The sequence below is a fragment of the Spermophilus citellus genome, assembly GCF_964194105.1.
Source record: "Spermophilus citellus genome assembly, chromosome: 5".
In the NCBI taxonomy this organism is placed as follows: Eukaryota; Metazoa; Chordata; class Mammalia; order Rodentia; family Sciuridae; genus Spermophilus; species Spermophilus citellus.
This window is the reverse complement of record NC_138186.1, coordinates 47,306,869-47,324,091: the sequence shown is the minus strand read 5'-3', so window position 1 is coordinate 47,324,091 and position 17,223 is coordinate 47,306,869. Positions and strand designations below refer to the sequence as shown.

At 51.2% G+C, this 17,223-nt stretch overlaps 1 protein-coding gene across 2 annotated transcripts; it reads right to left on the bottom strand.

Annotated features, from left to right (window-relative positions):
- Positions 1-264: 264 nt before the first annotated feature.
- On the bottom strand, positions 265-15,374 carry PRRC2A (proline rich coiled-coil 2A). Of its 2 annotated transcripts, none has more exons than XM_081294080.1 (31): positions 15,164-15,374; positions 13,104-13,278; positions 12,420-12,597; positions 11,796-11,895; positions 11,641-11,713; positions 11,186-11,329; positions 10,877-11,028; positions 10,615-10,694; positions 10,327-10,469; positions 9,951-10,041; positions 9,607-9,823; positions 8,604-9,078; positions 7,998-8,188; positions 7,502-7,799; positions 6,915-7,125; positions 4,852-6,720; positions 4,265-4,533; positions 3,940-4,070; positions 3,576-3,705; positions 3,386-3,471; positions 2,957-3,190; positions 2,678-2,818; positions 2,489-2,560; positions 2,210-2,377; positions 1,919-2,004; positions 1,553-1,763; positions 1,379-1,477; positions 1,057-1,269; positions 860-954; positions 667-757; positions 265-565 (listed from the first exon to the last, which is right to left on the bottom strand). In XM_081294080.1, the coding sequence occupies exons 2-31, from the start codon at positions 13,213-13,215 to the stop codon at positions 425-427; spliced, it is 6,501 nt and encodes a 2,166-aa protein (XP_081150206.1). In that variant the 5' UTR covers positions 13,216-13,278; positions 15,164-15,374; the 3' UTR covers positions 265-424. The 2 variants fall into 2 exon arrangements, with proteins under 2 accessions (XP_081150206.1, XP_081150207.1); XM_081294081.1 differs by having other exon boundaries at positions 1,919-2,001.
- Between the last annotated feature and the right edge of the window lie 1,849 nt (positions 15,375-17,223).

The window sequence follows — 17,223 nt, the reverse complement described above, 5'->3', positions numbered from 1 at the left end:
ATCCCAAGCCCATTTTTGTTATTTTAGAGACAGGGGTCTCACTGAGTTGCTTAGCCTCACCATTGTTGAGGCTGATTTTATATTCCTGACTCTGCCTCCCAAGCCGCTGGGATTTACAGGCGTGTGCCACCGCACTAAGCCCAGACATATTCTTAATGAAGCTACACTCTAATAACACCATGCTGTTAAAAGTATTATAACCAAACATACCCATCCCCCAAGTCACTTGGAAATATTTTTTTTTAATCATTTTATTATTCTTTTTTAACAAACGGCCCCAGGGATAGGGGACCAGGGGAAGGGGGAGGAGGGGAAGCGAGGCTCCAGCCCCACAACCCCTCCCCACCCACCCCTTTCCCCCTTATATATTTATAATCTATATACAAGCCCCGGGGGGGGTGGGGTGGGGGCAAGAGGAACTCCCTCAGCGGGGTGGGGGCAATTCAGGCTCCTTGTCCCCTCGGGACCCAGGCTCTTCTGCCCTTCTAGAAGGCCCTTCTCGAGAAGGTGGCCCTGTCCGCTCCCAAGGCTTCGGCATCCAGCGCAGGGCATCCGGTGGGGAGGCCTAAGGGACAGGTGGTTATGGAAGAGTAAATCAAATTATTAGGTCAGGAACTCAGGTGGCAACCCTTGAATTTAGACCAGAGGCCACAAGAGTTTCTTCACCTGCTGGTAGAGGTCGATGCGCTGGGTGCGGAACACTCCGCTGTAGGTGGAAGGTGGGGCCTTGAGACGGGAATTGAGACCAGGGAAGGACCTGAGGGAGGAAGCGTGTTTAAGGTAAGTTTAGGACTTTCCCTGACTCCAAAGAAAGCCAAATCCTTGGAGATAGGGAGTCTGCATTCCAATTTGTGATTACCTTCCAGATGGGGGAGTACGAGATGAGCCAGGTCCCCCAAGGCTGCTGCTTAATTTCCGATAATCCTGGAGGGGCTTTAGTTCCACTGGATGAAGCTGAAGGTAAAGAATTCCTGAGCCTTCGCCCATCAACCCATTCATCTTAAGACAGAGAATTCCTGTCCCTAAACTTGGAGTGCCTCACTTGCTGTACTTTACCTCTGCTCGCCCCAAGCTAGGGGGGAAGGGCCTGGCAGGTGAAGGCAGCACCCGAGTAGCAGGAGCAGGTGGGGGCCGCACAGCCAGGCTGGGAGGCTGCAGAGCGGGCCCCACAGGTAACAAGGAAAGTGGGGGTGGGGCAGGAGGTGGTGCTGGTGGCAGGGAGCCAAAATTCACCACAGGCAGCTGTGAATCTACCATGGGTAGAAGCATCTGTAACAAAAAAGCCAAGTGTGTACGTTGAGTCAGGAAGTCATTTTGGAAAATAAAAAAGCTAGTGACTAGATAGAGAATAAAGGGGGAGTGGGAAGATAAAAGGTACCTGCTGTGCAGGGGCCCCTGAAGGAAGGAAGCCACTTTGGCCACCAGGCTGCAGAGGAGCAGAATAAAAATCCGAAGGGGATGGCAGGTCCTGGCGTACCTGTTAGGGAACAGGGAGAAGTATGTCAACTCCCCTAAACATTCCCCCCACCCCTAGCACCTGCCCACCTCTTACCTGAAGCAAAGGTGGGTCAGGCAAAGGGCTGGGGCAGAAAGCTGGAGAGTAAAGAAAGGAAGGTGGAGGGTAGAGAACTCCTCCAGCTGGCAACTTCCCCAGTTCTGTTGCTTGCAGTGCTGAGAAATCCAGAAACTGGCCCTTGAGTGCTACCCCAGAGAGCAGGGCCGAGGGAGGAGCTGGGCCTGGGGGTAGGTACAGGGGCTGTGACCTGAAAAGACATCAGGGAAGGAATGGTGTTAAGAAGCCAGTTATTTACTCTTAATCTCAGCAATGCCTAAATCCAGAAAACCTCTAGAACCCAAAACTGCATCTTCTCTTCCTTGAAATCTATCTCAACTTTATTCTGAGGTCCACAGGTCTTACCTGTAAGGGTGAAGTGAGGGTGTCCCAGGGCGGAAGCCTCCATTATTGGGATGTAACTGAGAGTCCATAGCTCCCCCAGAGACCTGCTAGAGAAAAGGCAGGTTTGAAATTGCTCCATTTATATCTATAGGTCAAGAAAGCTAACCCATCCCCCGACTGCAGCAGCTTAAAAAGGAGAGAAATAGAATAACAAGGAAATAGTGTTTTACAATTACACAAATTAGGTCTGATTAGAAGAAAAAAACAGGCAGAGAAGATTCAAGGGCACACAGGATGAAAATTGGGGCTTACCTGGGAACTGGGAGGCCCAAGGCTGCCATAGAAGACCTCAGGATATAGGCGCTGGCCTGAGGAACTAGGCTCTGGGCCACAGTGCCCAGAACCCAGGCTCTTGGATTGTGGCTCAGCTGAGGCAGAAGCACTGGGGAGTAGCTCCCAGTCTCTGGATATCGGAATGGCCTGGGCAGGAGAAAACTTGTCAAGAAGAATGCCCGATGTCCTGGACACCCAGGTCACTCTCAGAAATTTTCACCAGAAATGTTGGGTCTTCCTACTGAATTCTCCACCTACCTCGGCAACTGATGCTGTTAGCTCCTTCTCTGCTTTTAAACTATCTCCTACCACTAGGCGCAGGTCCGAGTCCTGTGATAATAAGGCAGGAGAGCATCCTGTGATTCAGACATGTTTTCCGTGTCCTATTTCTAGACCCTCCTCTCTCCTTCCAACATAGGAAGATTCCCAGGTCTAGTTCACACACACCTTGTCACTAGTTCCAAACTGGACTGCTTGGCCAGGTCGATGGGATGGCCGGAGGGGGCCAGGCTCTGGGCCTCGGTCCGTACGCTGTGTTCGTTCTGTGCCTATGGGGCCAGGGGGCAGAGGCTGCTCCCTGGGCAGCTCCTGAGTTGCAGAACATAGTAAAGGGAGGAAAGGGAACCCAAATCAGGGAATTCCCAGAACACCCAGAAAGAGGGATAAAGGGAAAGCCAAAGTAAAAGACTACTTGAAACATTCTTATCCTTTCCTTTGGTCTTTTACCTTTCTGTCCCCATCATGGGGGGCAGGTGGCCGTCTCCTAGGAGGTTCAGAGGGTTCAGAGCCAGGTGGACCCTCACCAGGAACAGCATTCAGGGGTGAGGGGCCTCCAGGCCGCTTGGGGGGTCCCTCTGCTGCCCCCTTGAGTCCTCCATCAGGGGAACTTCGCTGGCTGCAGGGACCTGATGACACCTGAGAATCCCCACTCAGGTCCACCCCACTGTCAGACTGACTCATCTGAGAGGAGCGGAGAAGGAGCTAGTTAAATCAAGGTAAAGAAGAGCATCCCGATACCTGACTGATGCACACATACAAATTTAAGGAGATAGCCATGTGAGAACAGCCCCAGACTTGACCCAGAACAGGTGGGGGAAATATGGCCAATATTCAGACAAGATCCCAACTTGGCAACTCCCTCCCATCCTCACACACCTCTGTGCCAGCCACATCCTCAAATGGACTCAGGGGCTCCATCCAGGGCTCCATGGAGCCGGGCCGGTAACTCTTTCGGCTGGTGGCTGGAGGAGAGCACCAACCAGGATGCAGGCAGTGAGAAGACAGTTCCAAAGCCACCTCACTCTCACCACCTTACCAGCTCCTTCCTTCATTCAGCTTCACTCACCAGTATGTAAACGATCCCAGATGTGGGGGGTCAGGGCCTCCGTGCCTGCATCTCTGGATTCTCCCTGAGGGCCCGGGACCTCAGGCTTCGAGGGCAGGATTCCAGAGGTATGAGAAGCTGGCAGAGATTCCTAAAGGTGGAGAAAGGCCAGAAGCAAAACACGAATTGGGTAGGAACTGGGGAATATAGAAAGCCAGGACAGAGTGAGGCATTGGGGCAACAATGAAGACACACGGGAAACAAACAGTAACTACTAGTGAGAATTTTGAGTAATAATATGGGAATAGCAAAGAGTGGAGAAATATAACCAAGAACCTTCAAAGTGAAAGTGCAGCAAAGCCCAATCTCCAGCCCCATCCCTCACCTCCTGCAGCAGCTCCAGTTTTCGGGGAGGTCGCTCCCGCCGTTTGGGGGGGAAGGGATTAACCCCGGCAGAGTCCCGGGGAGTCCCGCCCACCCCCCTCACCATCGGCCCTGGCTCCTCGAAGTGGGGGTCTGGGGAAAAGGGGAAAACTGTCAGCATCTGCCTCACTATCACTGACCCTAGCTCCCTACTGTTCCCCCCAATCCTTCCACCCTTGCTCAATGAAGACACCCAGCAGCAGGGCCCCCAGGCCGCTCTTCCCACTTCAGCACCTGACCTTCTCTGGGGATAAAAACATTCCCACCCAGTACCCTCTCCAGCTTACCAGAACTGACACTGTTGGTGGCCCTCTGGGGGTCATATCGGGTTGGGGGCCGAGGGGAGGAGCCCTGAAGGGCTTGGGGAGGCCCAGGTTTAGGCCTTGGGTGCCCCCCTGGTGTTGTTATGTTTCCTTGGCGGCTGCTAAGCTGGGCCAGAGCCTGTTGGATGCCAGCAGGGTTGCTGTGGATAACTTGGTCCAGGCGGAAGACAGCCGAACTGCTAGGGGGTGGGGGAGGCAGGGGGAGTCCTGGAGGACGCTCCTCTGGAGGACGGCTGAAGAGAAAAGAGCATCAGTTCCCAAGGTTCACTAAACTGTTTTTCTATACACTTGTATTTTTCAACTTTTTCCCATTAAAACATGTCCTTTTGTTATGCCCCCCTAAGGATTTTTCATGTTTGGATCTGTGTAGTTAAAAGCAAGAAACAAGATGTGGAGTACTAGTAATCAGGCACCTTAGTTGACCATGGAACCCTAATGCTTTTCTAATTTGAGTCCATGTGCCCACAGACTGCCTGTACCTACCCTCACCTTCCCCTGGGGCTTTCTCCCACTTCTTTCCACCTTAAGAATAAACTCCAACCTGTACACACCTTCGGTTTTTGGGAGAGGGCCAGCTCCTCTTGTCCCCTCGTCCTGGGCCGGTCCTACCCCCTGGACCTCCACCACCACCTCCACTGCTTCCACTTCCACTGCCAGTCTTGCCCCCGGGGCCTGGGCGGCGGTTCTGCCGATCCATTCCTGGCCTCTGACTTGAGAAGCTCCGCTTGCTCAAATCCTTGGCCCTCTGGCTCAGATCTCCACGGGACATGGTTGAAATGCCTGGTCCAGCCCCACCAGTACCACCCCCAGGAGTTCCCACAGCTTTGGGGGTCAGAATTGCTGGTGGAGGAGCCTCCTTGTCACCACGACGCTCACTAGCAAAGTCACTGCTCTCTGATGCAGTCTCCCATTCCTCATTGGCTTGGTCTGAGTTCTGGTTTGACAGATCAGGAGACTTGGCCGCTGCCCGACGAGGTGGAGGGGGCACTGTGACTGTTGCCAAGGCTTCCTCAGGTCCAGAAGTGGAGGCTGGAAGGGCTAGGGAAGAGGGCTTGCCCTCAGCCCCTCTGGCAGCATTCTCTCGTTCCTGTTTCAGCCTCCGGAACCGAGGTGGTTTGTCCTGCTGCTGAGCCCTTCCATGCCTCCTCCTTCGGGGTCGTTCTCCATCTTCCACACCTATACCCATGTTGCCTACTCCACTGTTGCCTCCCCGGGCCATGGGAGACAGAGGTCCTGGAATCAGCTTCTCTTTCAAAGGCTCCTTACTCGGAGGTAAAGGACCCGTTGGAGGTTTCTTTGGAACCAAGGACTTGGATGGAGGGCTCCAGCCTGGGCAAACAGGAGGAGGGGGCCGCCCTCCCCCTCGGCCACGCCGTGAGGGCACCCCTCTTGGAGTGAAAACACGTCCACCCCGGGCAGTGGAAAAACGGGCAGGGGCAGGTGAAGGGGGGGCTCCTGGTGGTGGGTGAGCGAGAGGGACCTGGGTGAGTACTCCCTCCTTAGGTGGGGGAGCCTCTTTGTCTGAGGGAGCCAGATCACTCTCATGGGTCTCACTGCCTGTTTCTGAGCCACGCTGCCGGCGCCGCTTAGGAATTTCTTCATACTCTGAACCCTCACTTCGTGTCTCACTAGCAGTGCGGCCTCGAGGAGGAGCAGGGTGGTTTGGTCCTCCAGTCCCAGCTCCACGCCCATCATCTCCACGAAACTCCCGGTAACTGCGGAACTCTCGGCTTCGGGCTCCTCGTCCCCGTCCCCCATAGGTCCCCCGAAAACCCCTCCCTCTGGCAAAATACTCGCCTCGGCCCCGACCCCGGCAAGAGGTAGGACCCACTCTCTCATATGAATAATCCCTCCGAAGCCTTGGTGCAGGGGAAAGATTCCCACTGGGTGGGGTCTCCTTGGGGACCATTTTCCCCTTAGCTGTCTTGAGTGGGTCTGGCTTTGGGGGTTTGGAGGAGTCATCCCCCTGTTCCAGGGATTTAGGAGGCAGCTCTTCCATTTTTGCAGGTGGTGGTGGTTTCTTTATAGGCCCAGCCCGGCGGGGAGGGGCCCCTGGATCCTCTGGAGGGATTCCTCGACGACTGCTACCTGGGCGAGGGCCCCAGCGGGTCTCGGTACGACTCTCTCTGCGTGGTGGTGGGGGGCCTTGGCCTCCCCCTCCAACTCCACGGGCAGGCTTTCGACCTTCCGGCCCTGTCAGCTGTGGAGTCTCCTCCTTGGGGGGTTCCTTCTTGGGTGGTGGAGCTTGTATCTTGGCAGCTTCATCATTGCCTGGGGGCCAGGGGAGTGGGTGGGGCCCTGGGGGAGTTGGCTCCTCCAGAGGGAAACGAGAAATTGGGGGCCCAGGGGCTCCATTCTCAGGAAAGCCTGGATAACTGGCCAGATAAGGTGGTGGAGGAGGTATTGGAGGAGTCTCGCTCCTAAAAGGGAGACAGAAAAAGAATGAAGTATCTCAGGATGAGGAAAACAAGAATTGGGTGGGGAAAGAGAACCCCTTAATATGAGCTAAATGTTCCCTTTATGTTCATCATCTCACCAATAATCCACAGTACCTTTTCCCTAGACCCAGGCCCTTTAACTAGGAACTCACTCATTCCTCATTAACAAGACTCACCTCAACCCCTTGTCTTCCTCATCTGCAGCCTGGCGCAGAGGTGAAGTAAGCGGGCGAGGGTCAGTGGGTGTGGTGGTGAAGACATCTCCTACCCAGGCCAACTTTGGATCCACTGGTGGGGTGCCCCGTTCCCGTAAGAGGGGGGCTGCATGACGCTCAAACGGCTCTGAGCTAGAACCCCCGCTATCTGAGCGCTCTCGGGGAACTAAGCCTGAGGAAACAAAAAAAGAACAAAATCATTTCGTGTCATCTGGACTTCCAGCGCTTCAAAACCACCTCCCCGATCTAATCTTCTGTTTAGTCAGCACCTTTCATCTTTCATACCAGTAAATCTGTGCCTTGCCTATTCTTGTGAAATAGGAACAATCACTCAGTTGTCATATGAAAGAACCAAACCCCCTAATAAAGCCTTGCCAAATAAGGCTCAACATTTGTTTCTTCCCCAAGTCCACTCTCACACAGAACTATCTCTGCCGTTAAGCACTCCCCTCACCCCTACTTGTAATTCCAGTCACAACAAATTGAGACATTGATATCCACACTTCCTAGGACTGAGGGGTTTTACCACCCCTCCAAAGGCCCCTTACCAGAAGGATGCACACCAGGAGGGTAGAAGTCCAGTGGGGGCCGGCCCTGAAGGAGCCGAGGGTCCACATAAGGAGGAATCATCATCCAGCGAGGATCAAAGTTCATTGGGGGCATGGGTGGGGGCCGGCCCAGAGCACCTGGGTACAGGGCCTTGGGGGGCGGTGGCGGAGCCTGCGGAGCTGGCACAGCGCCCAGGGTCACAGGCTGTGGTGGTGATGGGGGCACTGGGGCAGGAGGGGCAGAACCCTGTTGATGCTGCTGCCATTGCTGCTGCTGTTGCTGCTTCAGGAGCTGCTCCTGAGGAAGAACAAAAAAGATGGGATGGAAGAGGTTATAAAAGCCCCCACACGAAGGGAGCAGCAGAGAAAAAAGTTAATGCACAAGTTTGACAAAAACCTGGAGTAGATGGAAACTGTCACACAGGAGACCCAAACAAAGGCAAAGAACCCAGAAGACAACTTATGGATAAAATTAGCAAAACCAACTTGATCTCACCTGCTGTTGCCGCTGGAAACGAGGAGGCAATGACTTCTGATACTTGGGGTAGCCCAAGCCCTGGCTGGGGGGCTGTCGGGTAGGACCCACCCCATCACCCTTGGGTTCCACCTTTGGGGCTGGGGGTGTGGTAGGTGGAGGAATCTCTTCTGGTGGTTCAGGACCCTCTTTTGAAGGCAGTTGTGGTTCCACTGCATTGGAGAAAAGAACAGAGTAACCTAGTGCAATAGGACGGTTCAAGAAAAGATCAGAAATTCCAGCCAACTCATGTAGCTCGCTCTCTCCAGAGACTGAGGTATTCAACCGAATCCCACTGTATTGAAGCCCATCCCATGTAAAACCCATAAAAACAAACTATGGCCTCAAGAGCCACTACTGCTGCTATTAATGGCCTATGAAATCACCCAAACAACTTTCTTCAATCTTGCTCCACTCTAGGCTTATAGAAGCAGTTTTAGAGCTTTCCCTTTCATAGATGAGCAAATGATGGGACTTCTCCCCACCACTCATACACAAACAAACCAAAACAAATAACTTCTACTTCACTTCCATCCCTACTACCCTGCACCCTTAAGATCTTAGCAGTACCTATCCCCTTTTCCATACCTGGGCTGGCTTCAAAGCTGCCACTGCTGGTGCTACTGGTAGTGCCACCACCACTCACTAGAGTGGGAACTGGAACCACACCTGGACTGGGGGTGGACTGAGCAGGAGGGGCCTGTGCTGGCTCTTCAGGTTCTTTCTCTGGTGTTGCGGCTGGTGCCGGCGGTGGAGCTGGACTTGCAGGGAGTTCTTTGGGTCCTGCAGGTGGTGGAGCTGGGGCAGGTGGGGCAGCAGGTGGGGCAGCAGGCTCTGCTTTGAGCCGTTTGTCAGGTGCTCCAAACTTTTCATCCAGTCGCTTGAGCTTCTCAGCACAGGCTGCCCGGCGCTCTTCCTGCATGCGCCGCTCCTCCTCTTCTCGCCTACGGCGGGCCCGCTCCACTGCCAGGGAGATTTCAGATGAAGACTGCTTTCGCCGCTGCCGCCATGCCTCATCCTCATCTTCAGGTGCTGGGGGTTTGCAGGGAGGACCCCCACGATCCTGTCAATGGGCAGACCCAGCAGGCCAGGGGTGTCAGTCATTAGGCTTTCTATCATCTCTTTTTAATATTTATTTTTTAGTTTTAGATGGACACAATATTTTTATGTGGTGCCGAGAATCGAACCAAGCACCTCACGCATGCTAGGCGAGCACGCTACCACTTGAGCCACATCCCCAGCCCTTTCTATCATCTCTTTAGCAGAACAATCAATTAAAGGATGCCAGTGTCGGGCCTCTGGATCAATGGCCTTTGTGGGTGGAAACAAATCTAATCACTTTTTTTTCCCATTCCTTTTCTTCTTTGGAGACCTAAGCATTCAGGGGTCTTGTTTTTCCTTACTAGCAGCCCAATTTTTCTCCCTGACTCCCCAAGATGTTCTCAAGCTTCCCAGAGACTCTCCATTACCCTCAACTTCACAGAGTCCTTTTTCAGACTTCCCTTCCGTTTCCTCCATTATTACTGCTTCAGTTACTCAGCTGATACCTCCCACAATTTAACCCTTCTCAACCCTCATTGTAGACACTCACTGGGTAGTCCCCAGGGGGGCCCCAGTTCCCGGTGGGGCCCCGGTGAGGTGGGGGTGGGGGAGGCTTTGGGGCAGGAGGCCCTGGCTCTGTCTCTGGAGGCCGAGAGGTCTCTGCCCAGGCGGTCTTGAGAGGGGGCGGTTCGCTGCCAGAGGAGGTGCCCTTTTTGCCATCTGCTTCAGGAGGCCGTTCCTCACCAGCAGCTGATTGGGAATCCTTGCTGTGAGCAGAACATGAAATTAAATTCAGCTGCAAATCAACTCCTCTGAGAGTATATTACCATGAGGTGTAGAAAAAAAAAAAAAAAAAAAAGAACTCCCTCCTTTCCCCTGATAGTCCTAACTTACTGGCCCTCAGCTCCTTCCTCATCAGAGTCTCGCCCATCTTCCTCATCACTGAACTTGAGCTTTTCAGTGTAGTCGACCTCCTCATGGGCCCCTGCAGAGAAAAATAAAGAGTAGTAATCCAAGTGTCCTGCTCTTCAATCTCAGATGTGTTCCTAGGACACAAGAAGTGGTCTGAAATACATGATGAGACACATTATCAATACTGGCCCCTCCCTCTGAGGTTTATGTTCATCAACTATAAGTCTTGTCACTGTCACTGCTCTCTGTACTTTGCCAAAACCTGGTTTTTCTCCATATATTTTCTCTACTGTTCAATGTCTGTTCTCCCATGATATCCCTTTTAGGATCCAATAGTTAACTGTTCATATTCACTCACCTGCCCAACCATCATCATTTTCCTGGTCCAACTGGTCAAATTCTTTGAGATTATCCTCTTTAAGAATAGAAGGCCGACCCACAGGCTCTACAAGGCGCATTGGTGGCCCTGAGCCCCGGGGACCCGCCACACGGGGGAAACGGCTGTGTTGAAAGAAAAATGGGACAAGATAAAAGACGATGTGTTATAAAACCACACACAAGACTAGATCTCCTAGCTAAAACACCATATCTTTTTCCCAGAGGTTTCCCCTTCCCCCAACCACAAACTCAGACCGGGATTCCTTACCTGGGCCCATCAGGAGTAGGGTATCGATAAGGCCCCTGGGGTCCATAGGGTGGAGGGAACGGAAGGTATGGGGGATACATCTGCAAAAGGACCCAACAGTAGCTGACAAGAGGGACAAATAGACTGCCAGTCCTTTAAACCTGCTATTGTCCACCCACCCTCTGATTGGCTGCCTGCTTTGTAACTGCATCCTCCAAAGGTCAAGTCCTTATTCCTAACACACTAGCTTTCAGTGCAACCAAAATAAAAAATCCAGACTCACAAAGGGCGGCATCATTCCGCGGTAGGGAGGGAACTGGGGTGGGCCTGAAGGCTGCAGCCCCCCCCGGGGATCATGACCATGATGAAGTTTGGAGTCCGGGCCCTCCAGCTCATCAGGGCCACGCCCACCTCCGTCCCTCCAAGTTGTAGAATCTACATTTTGGACAAGGTGGAGAAAAGACATGTTTATGTTCCAAGGAAAGTGAAAATGATGGGGAGGAAGGTAAATAAGCCGTCACTTAGTTCAGAGACAGAATAAACAACGTCGTGGCTGAAGGGAACCACTTACTCCCACTATGCAGTCACTCACTTTGGGGGCGGAGGCTTGGTCCTGGCCCAGACGACTGTTCGGCAGACTCCCTTTCCTTGGCAGCCTTGTCCTGGTCGCCAGCCGCCTGCAGGGTCGGAAATTCCTCTCGAGAGAATCGCGACAGTAGGCTTGATGCCCTTCCACCTGTTGGGGGTGAAGGTGCAGATAAAAGACAGATACATTTGTTAAAGATGCATGCACCATAAAAGTAAAGGGCTCTAAGAGGTTCCTGCCTTCAAATTCACTTCTTTGAAATAGCTGATCATTCCACAAGAAGGTCCTAGAACCCTACTACCCCCACATAGAAGATAGATTTAAAACTTCCTCATGTGCCCCATGAAACTGAATACAAGGGGCTGAGACTCAGCGAGGACACCAAGGACACTTAAGGCACAGTCAAGGGCGCCTGCCTCCTGTGATGCTCAGACACAGTTCCCTGACAGTTCTGTACTCACCATCTCCATGTGCTCCATGGGTGACGCTGGCTTGTGCCCAGGACTTTACCCCGCTTGGAACCGAAGGAGTGTTCTAAGAAAAAAAGATAAATGATGACATGGGTTGGGGGAGATAGAAACCATTTCCCTCCCAACACCTCTAGTTCTCCAGATACCTCGGGGACTGTTGGGGGTCGTTTCGGCTGGTTGGAGGCAGGCGTCTGTGAAGCCGGCAGTGGCTGCGATTCCTGCGGCTGAGCGGTTGAGGCATCGGAACTGAAGGGATAATAGAAAAAGGTTACCCAAAACCCAAGATGCCTCTCCAACTTCTCCCATTAGTAGAAAGTAAGGATAGACCCTAGGTCCAATACTATTACTTAGAAATATTAGGACAAACTACCATTAATTTTGCCACCCTGTATAGGCTGTTAGCTGTTTCTTTTCTCTAACAAAGAGCTTACAGTACCATTTTTTATTTTTTTTTTTGGTACAAGGGATTGAACTCAAGAGCACTTAACCACATCTCCAGCCCCTTTTTATATTCTATTTAGAGACAGGGTCTTACTAAGTTGCTGAGGCTGGCTTTGAACTCATCACTGGGATTACAGACCTGTACCACCACGGGCGGTGTCATTTCTTAGTATCTAATCAGAAACCCAGAATAGGTTCAAAAGGTGACTCCTTCATTTTTTTTTTCCTGGTTATCATGGGACTGGACTATACCAAACCAAACCCCAATCCACTTTTAAGTTCAAAGTTAAGATACTCATCACTCTTTGGTCCCCCAAACCCCTGTCTACCTCTTGGGGTCGGACTGCTCCTGTTTGCTTGCCCATCCTGTTCCGTCTTTCGGCACTAGTGAGACATTGGGGTCATTGCCTTTGTTCTCGGCTTTCAGGCTTGGAAGGTTGGCTGGGGGTGGCATACGCCGGGCAATGGCAACTTTCCCGAGACTCTGCAGGCCATGGCGAGGGGCAACTGAAGAAAAGGTGGAGAGAGGGTGAAAAACATCTCACATGGGAGATCTGACAGCATCCCAACCTGATTCTATTCAGACTTCCTGAACGGCCTGTTTCCTACGTACTCCAAGTTTCTCTTAGAAGCTATCCCTTCCCTTGATAAAAATCTCCAAAATGCCCCTTGAAAACGTTGAGATATATTACATTTATTGTCTCTATGTGGGATGACTGATCTGAGCCCGCGAGGAGCAAGCTGGCCCCAGACTTCCCCAAATCCACAATTCTTTTCCTCCAGTTCTTACGTGTCCAAAGACAGGGAACCAAAGACACGCCTTTGTAGGAGGGTAACTGGTGTTAACCCAGAACTCAACACCCTCTACAGGACTCAAGGTAAAACTGGGAGATTTCCAGTGTGTTCCTCTGGTCTTTTACTCTAATACCCATTCCCCTTCAAAGAGCTCTAAAATGTATACCCCAATCATGCCTAGCCTCCATCCATTAGTAGCATCTTTGTAGGACCCTCACCAGTGGGTTTCTGGATCTCTAAGGACTTGCCCTTATAAGTATCAAACAGGTTGAGCGAGGAATACTTCTTTCCATCCTTCCCCTTGGCAGTCGGCCCCGAGCGATCGGACATTGCGCTGGAAGCTCATTGAGTACGTTGGGTTCTTCAGGCACCTCCCCCAAAACGTGCCGGAGCCTGTGGGCCAGATACCAGTGTCTCAGACTCTACCCTTTTCATAGACTGTAACAGAAATGTAGATGCTCTCTTTCATTCTCACTAGGGACCCGGGTATGTGGCCCTTTAGTGACTTTTCCTCCAGTCTATGTAAACTCCACATTCTTTTTAAGCAACCACAATATACTTATTTCCCACATAGTGCTAATGCCATGTTTTCTTTCTCCTGATACCTTCTGCCAAGGGGAAAAAAAAAAAAAAATCAAATAAAAATCTAGTTATCTTCCCAGTATTAATGCTCTGCCCTTTGTGCCAATCTAGAAAGGGCAGCAGCCTCTTTATTACTCCCAAAAGTAATAATTCCTTTTCTCCACCAAAATCATTTCAGAGACCTACAATCAAATGAGGCAAGAAAGTCCAAGTGGCAAAGAAAACCAGAAAGAGGCATACAACTCCACCATGAAAGAAAGAAAACCTTAGATCACCAATTTATTAGACACCAGCTCCCAAATCATGCCCCAGGGCCCTGTGCCCCAGGTTCTACTCCCAGCAATCTCAAGTCCCATCTGGGAACGTTTGTAGGAAGGTATGCTGGGAGTTTAAGGATTTTATGAGCTTGCTCCACCAGAATGGGAGCTGGTGCCAGAGGATTCTCATGCAACAACCTGGACTCTACATCTCTCATGTTATAGAACTCCAATTATTTGAAACACTCTACCTTTTTCTAAACTTGAGCCCATCTTGGCTCCTGGGAACAAGTCTACCTTCACAAAAAAGTACTAGTGGGCTCTGGCTTACCCTGTGTAGACCTGAGTAAACCAAAGCACTGTGAAAGAACTGAGAAAAATCCAAAGCACTAAGAAGCTACTTTGAGAACACCCTGTAACAAGGGCCAGTAACCAGAACGCCAAGCCAAGAATCAACTTCATTTTCCTATCCTCAAAAATGTCCATCAGCAGTCATTTCTTTCCTTAATAGCCCCTGCTCCCCAAGTAGGCCAAACTCCATCTAGAGTGGTTGGGAACAGTGTAAAGGAAAAAGATGGGAGATGGTGAGGAGAAAGTAGATAGGCCCAGGATGAAAGCCAAAATGGGGGGGGGAGAACTTTATGACAGGCTAGAGATGAGAGAATGGTTATTGCTCTGTAGTACTGGAGGAAGCCAATCTGCGAAAATCAATATAAGAAGAAAAAAAATGTAAAGAGAACAGACTAAAACTAATAAAAATATTAACACAAACACAGGTGGGAAATAATATATGGAAGTAATGGCAGAGAAAGGATGCGGAGGAGAAAGTAATGGTATAGTATCTAGCGGCCCAAAAAGAAACACGGTGTTGGGGAGAAAGAAGGGGACAGGTCTACTACGAAAAATGAAAAAGCAGAGAAGAAACTGAGGAATGTAGAAGGCAGATGCTGGATAAAAGCAAGGTTCTAGAGGGGGGAGTGACTCGACGCAAAGGGGCCAATTAAGGGGGACCAGAGCACCAGGTAATGGGAGGGGGAGGTCCCATAATATGGAAAAGAGACCCTCCAAGAGGAGGTCTGTCGGGCGCGGCTCAACCTAGGGCAGCAGTGGCGGGGAGGGGGCTAACAGATGGGGGTGAAGGAGCAGAAGAGCAGTAGAGGGTACAGTGTTTCGGGCTCAAGAGCTGGGGTCGGTCTCTGAAGCCAGGGCGGTGAGTGGGTTGGGGCAGGCTGCAGGCCCTGAGAGAAGGGCTGGAGGTGCCGATACTGGGGTAGAGGTACCGGAGGGGGAGGGGCAGGCAGGCCCGGCAGCAGGAGGACAAAATGGCGGCGGCTAATGGCAGCTTCTCCTCCCCCCGGCCCGCCGCCGCTGTCGCCGCCGCCGCCGCCTCCGCTCCCGCGCCGGAAAAGGGCGTCAGCGCTCGACTAGCCCAGACTCACCTGGCCGGGTGCGTGGGGGTCCGGGACCGGGACTTAGGGGCTCCCCGGGGCGGGATGGCGGTGGGGCGGGGGCGGATGGCGGCGGATGGCGCCGGGTTCGGCTCCTCCCGTCTCCCTCGCTCACTCCGCGGCTGGGCTCCGACTAACGGCCCATCCGGGCAACCGCCGCCCCCGGGAGCGCCCCCCCACCTCCCGCCTCCCACCGCGGTTGGACACGCCCCCTGTTTTGCATAAAGGGCGGGGCGCTTTCTAACCTAACCTTCTTTACTTCTGGGGCAGTCCTTATTTAAAAAAAAAAAGGGGCAGAGTGTGCGGGGCTTGCAGAGCTTATTTGCATAAAGAGGAGGGACTTACAGACGGTAGGACGCTGGTTGGCTGAGGAGGCGGACTCCCGGCGTCGGCCGTTGAGTTGTGTAGAGGGGGCGGGAATGCGGCGCCGGTCGGCCGGGCGGTTGGGGCGCAGAATTTACACGACGAATGGTGGGAGAAAGAGGCGGGGCATGCGTCGTGCGTCCGCAGAAAGATGGGAGCGGAGAGACGTAGGGACGCTGAAAGTGGAAGGAAACGATGCAAGGCCTGTGGTCCTTTCAGCGGAGGAGAAAGAAAGGACGGCGAACGAACCGGAGGGATTACAAGAGGAGGGCGGGGCTTACGTAGACCCGGGGAGAGTCCCAACTCACGCGTCCTTTCGCGAGAGGTGAAGGCCTCAGAGGGGCGGGGCCTTCCATTTATTAAATCACGTCATGCAAATAAGGTGGGCAGACAGGCCAATCTCAGGTTCTAGGCGAGCGTGTCATCGACACCCGCGGCATAGGCATTCTTTGAGTAGTTCTATTTATTTGCATAATATATGCAAATCATTGAACAAAGATAAGCTAGGAATGACCTAATCTTCAAAATATCAGCAACCCAAGACTAAGACTTACAATTGATTTTACAACCTATAATTTTCTTGAATAGATTTTTATACTTGTTATTATCGGGTTTCAACAGAGGGTTTCATTTTACAAACTGCAGGACTATTTTCTCCCTTTGTCTCTTAGTTCTTGACTGTAGAATCCTCGGCTGCATTTAGACCTACTGCTAGTTCAACAAATCATTCAACAACGATATTTTGAAACTCTGAATATATGCACAGAATATTATAGAAGTAAAAATAAAATGTGTCTGCCTGGGGAAGTTTAGAAGTGCTTCTAGAAAAAAACATTAAGAAATATGAAGTCGGGCTCAGTGGTGCTCACCTGTAATCCTAGCAGCTCCGGAGGCTGAATCAGGAGGATCGCAAATCCAAGTTCAGCCAGGGTAATATAGCAAGACTGTGTCAAAATAAAAAGGACTAAGTATGTAGCTCAAGGGTAGAACACCACTGGATTCAGTTCCCTCTACCGAAAGAATGAAAAAGAAGAGCTATTTATAGTTTAGCCAAATTTTGAGAGGGTGCAAAATAAGGCTCAGTGAACAGATCAGTGAAAGCATGTGTTTGGGGACCTGCACCTAGCTGACAATGATAAATAAAATGACTATTTGTCCATTTTTTGGACAGTGAAGGCAGAAAATTTTTCAGGAGTCAGTTAAGAATATTAGCCTTTGCAGCAGGTATGGTGACACATGCCTGTAATTGCAGCAACTTGGGAGGCTGAAGTAGGAGGATAGCAAGTTCAAGGCCAGTCTCAGCAATTTAGCAAGGCCCTTAGCAATTTAGAGAAATCCTGTCTAAAAATAAAAAAGAAAGAGTACAGGGGATGTAGCCCAGTGGTAAAGCACTCTGAGTTCAATCCCCAGTACCAAAAAAAAGAAAGAAAAAAGAAGAATTTTAGCCTTTAAGGGTGTAGCATGTGTGAGGACCTGGCATCAAATACAAATACATATTTGTATTTGTAAGGTTCAGTTTCCAAACTTTCAAAAATTATTCTCTTATCCTCTCTCTCTATATATATAGTTAACTACCACACCATTTTTTTGCTCCCCTTTGCCACAGCAAAAAAATTTTCTTTTTTTTTTTCTTTAACGGTACAATATTTTCTTAAAGGTGTCTATTATTACTTTCTCTAATTTCTGTC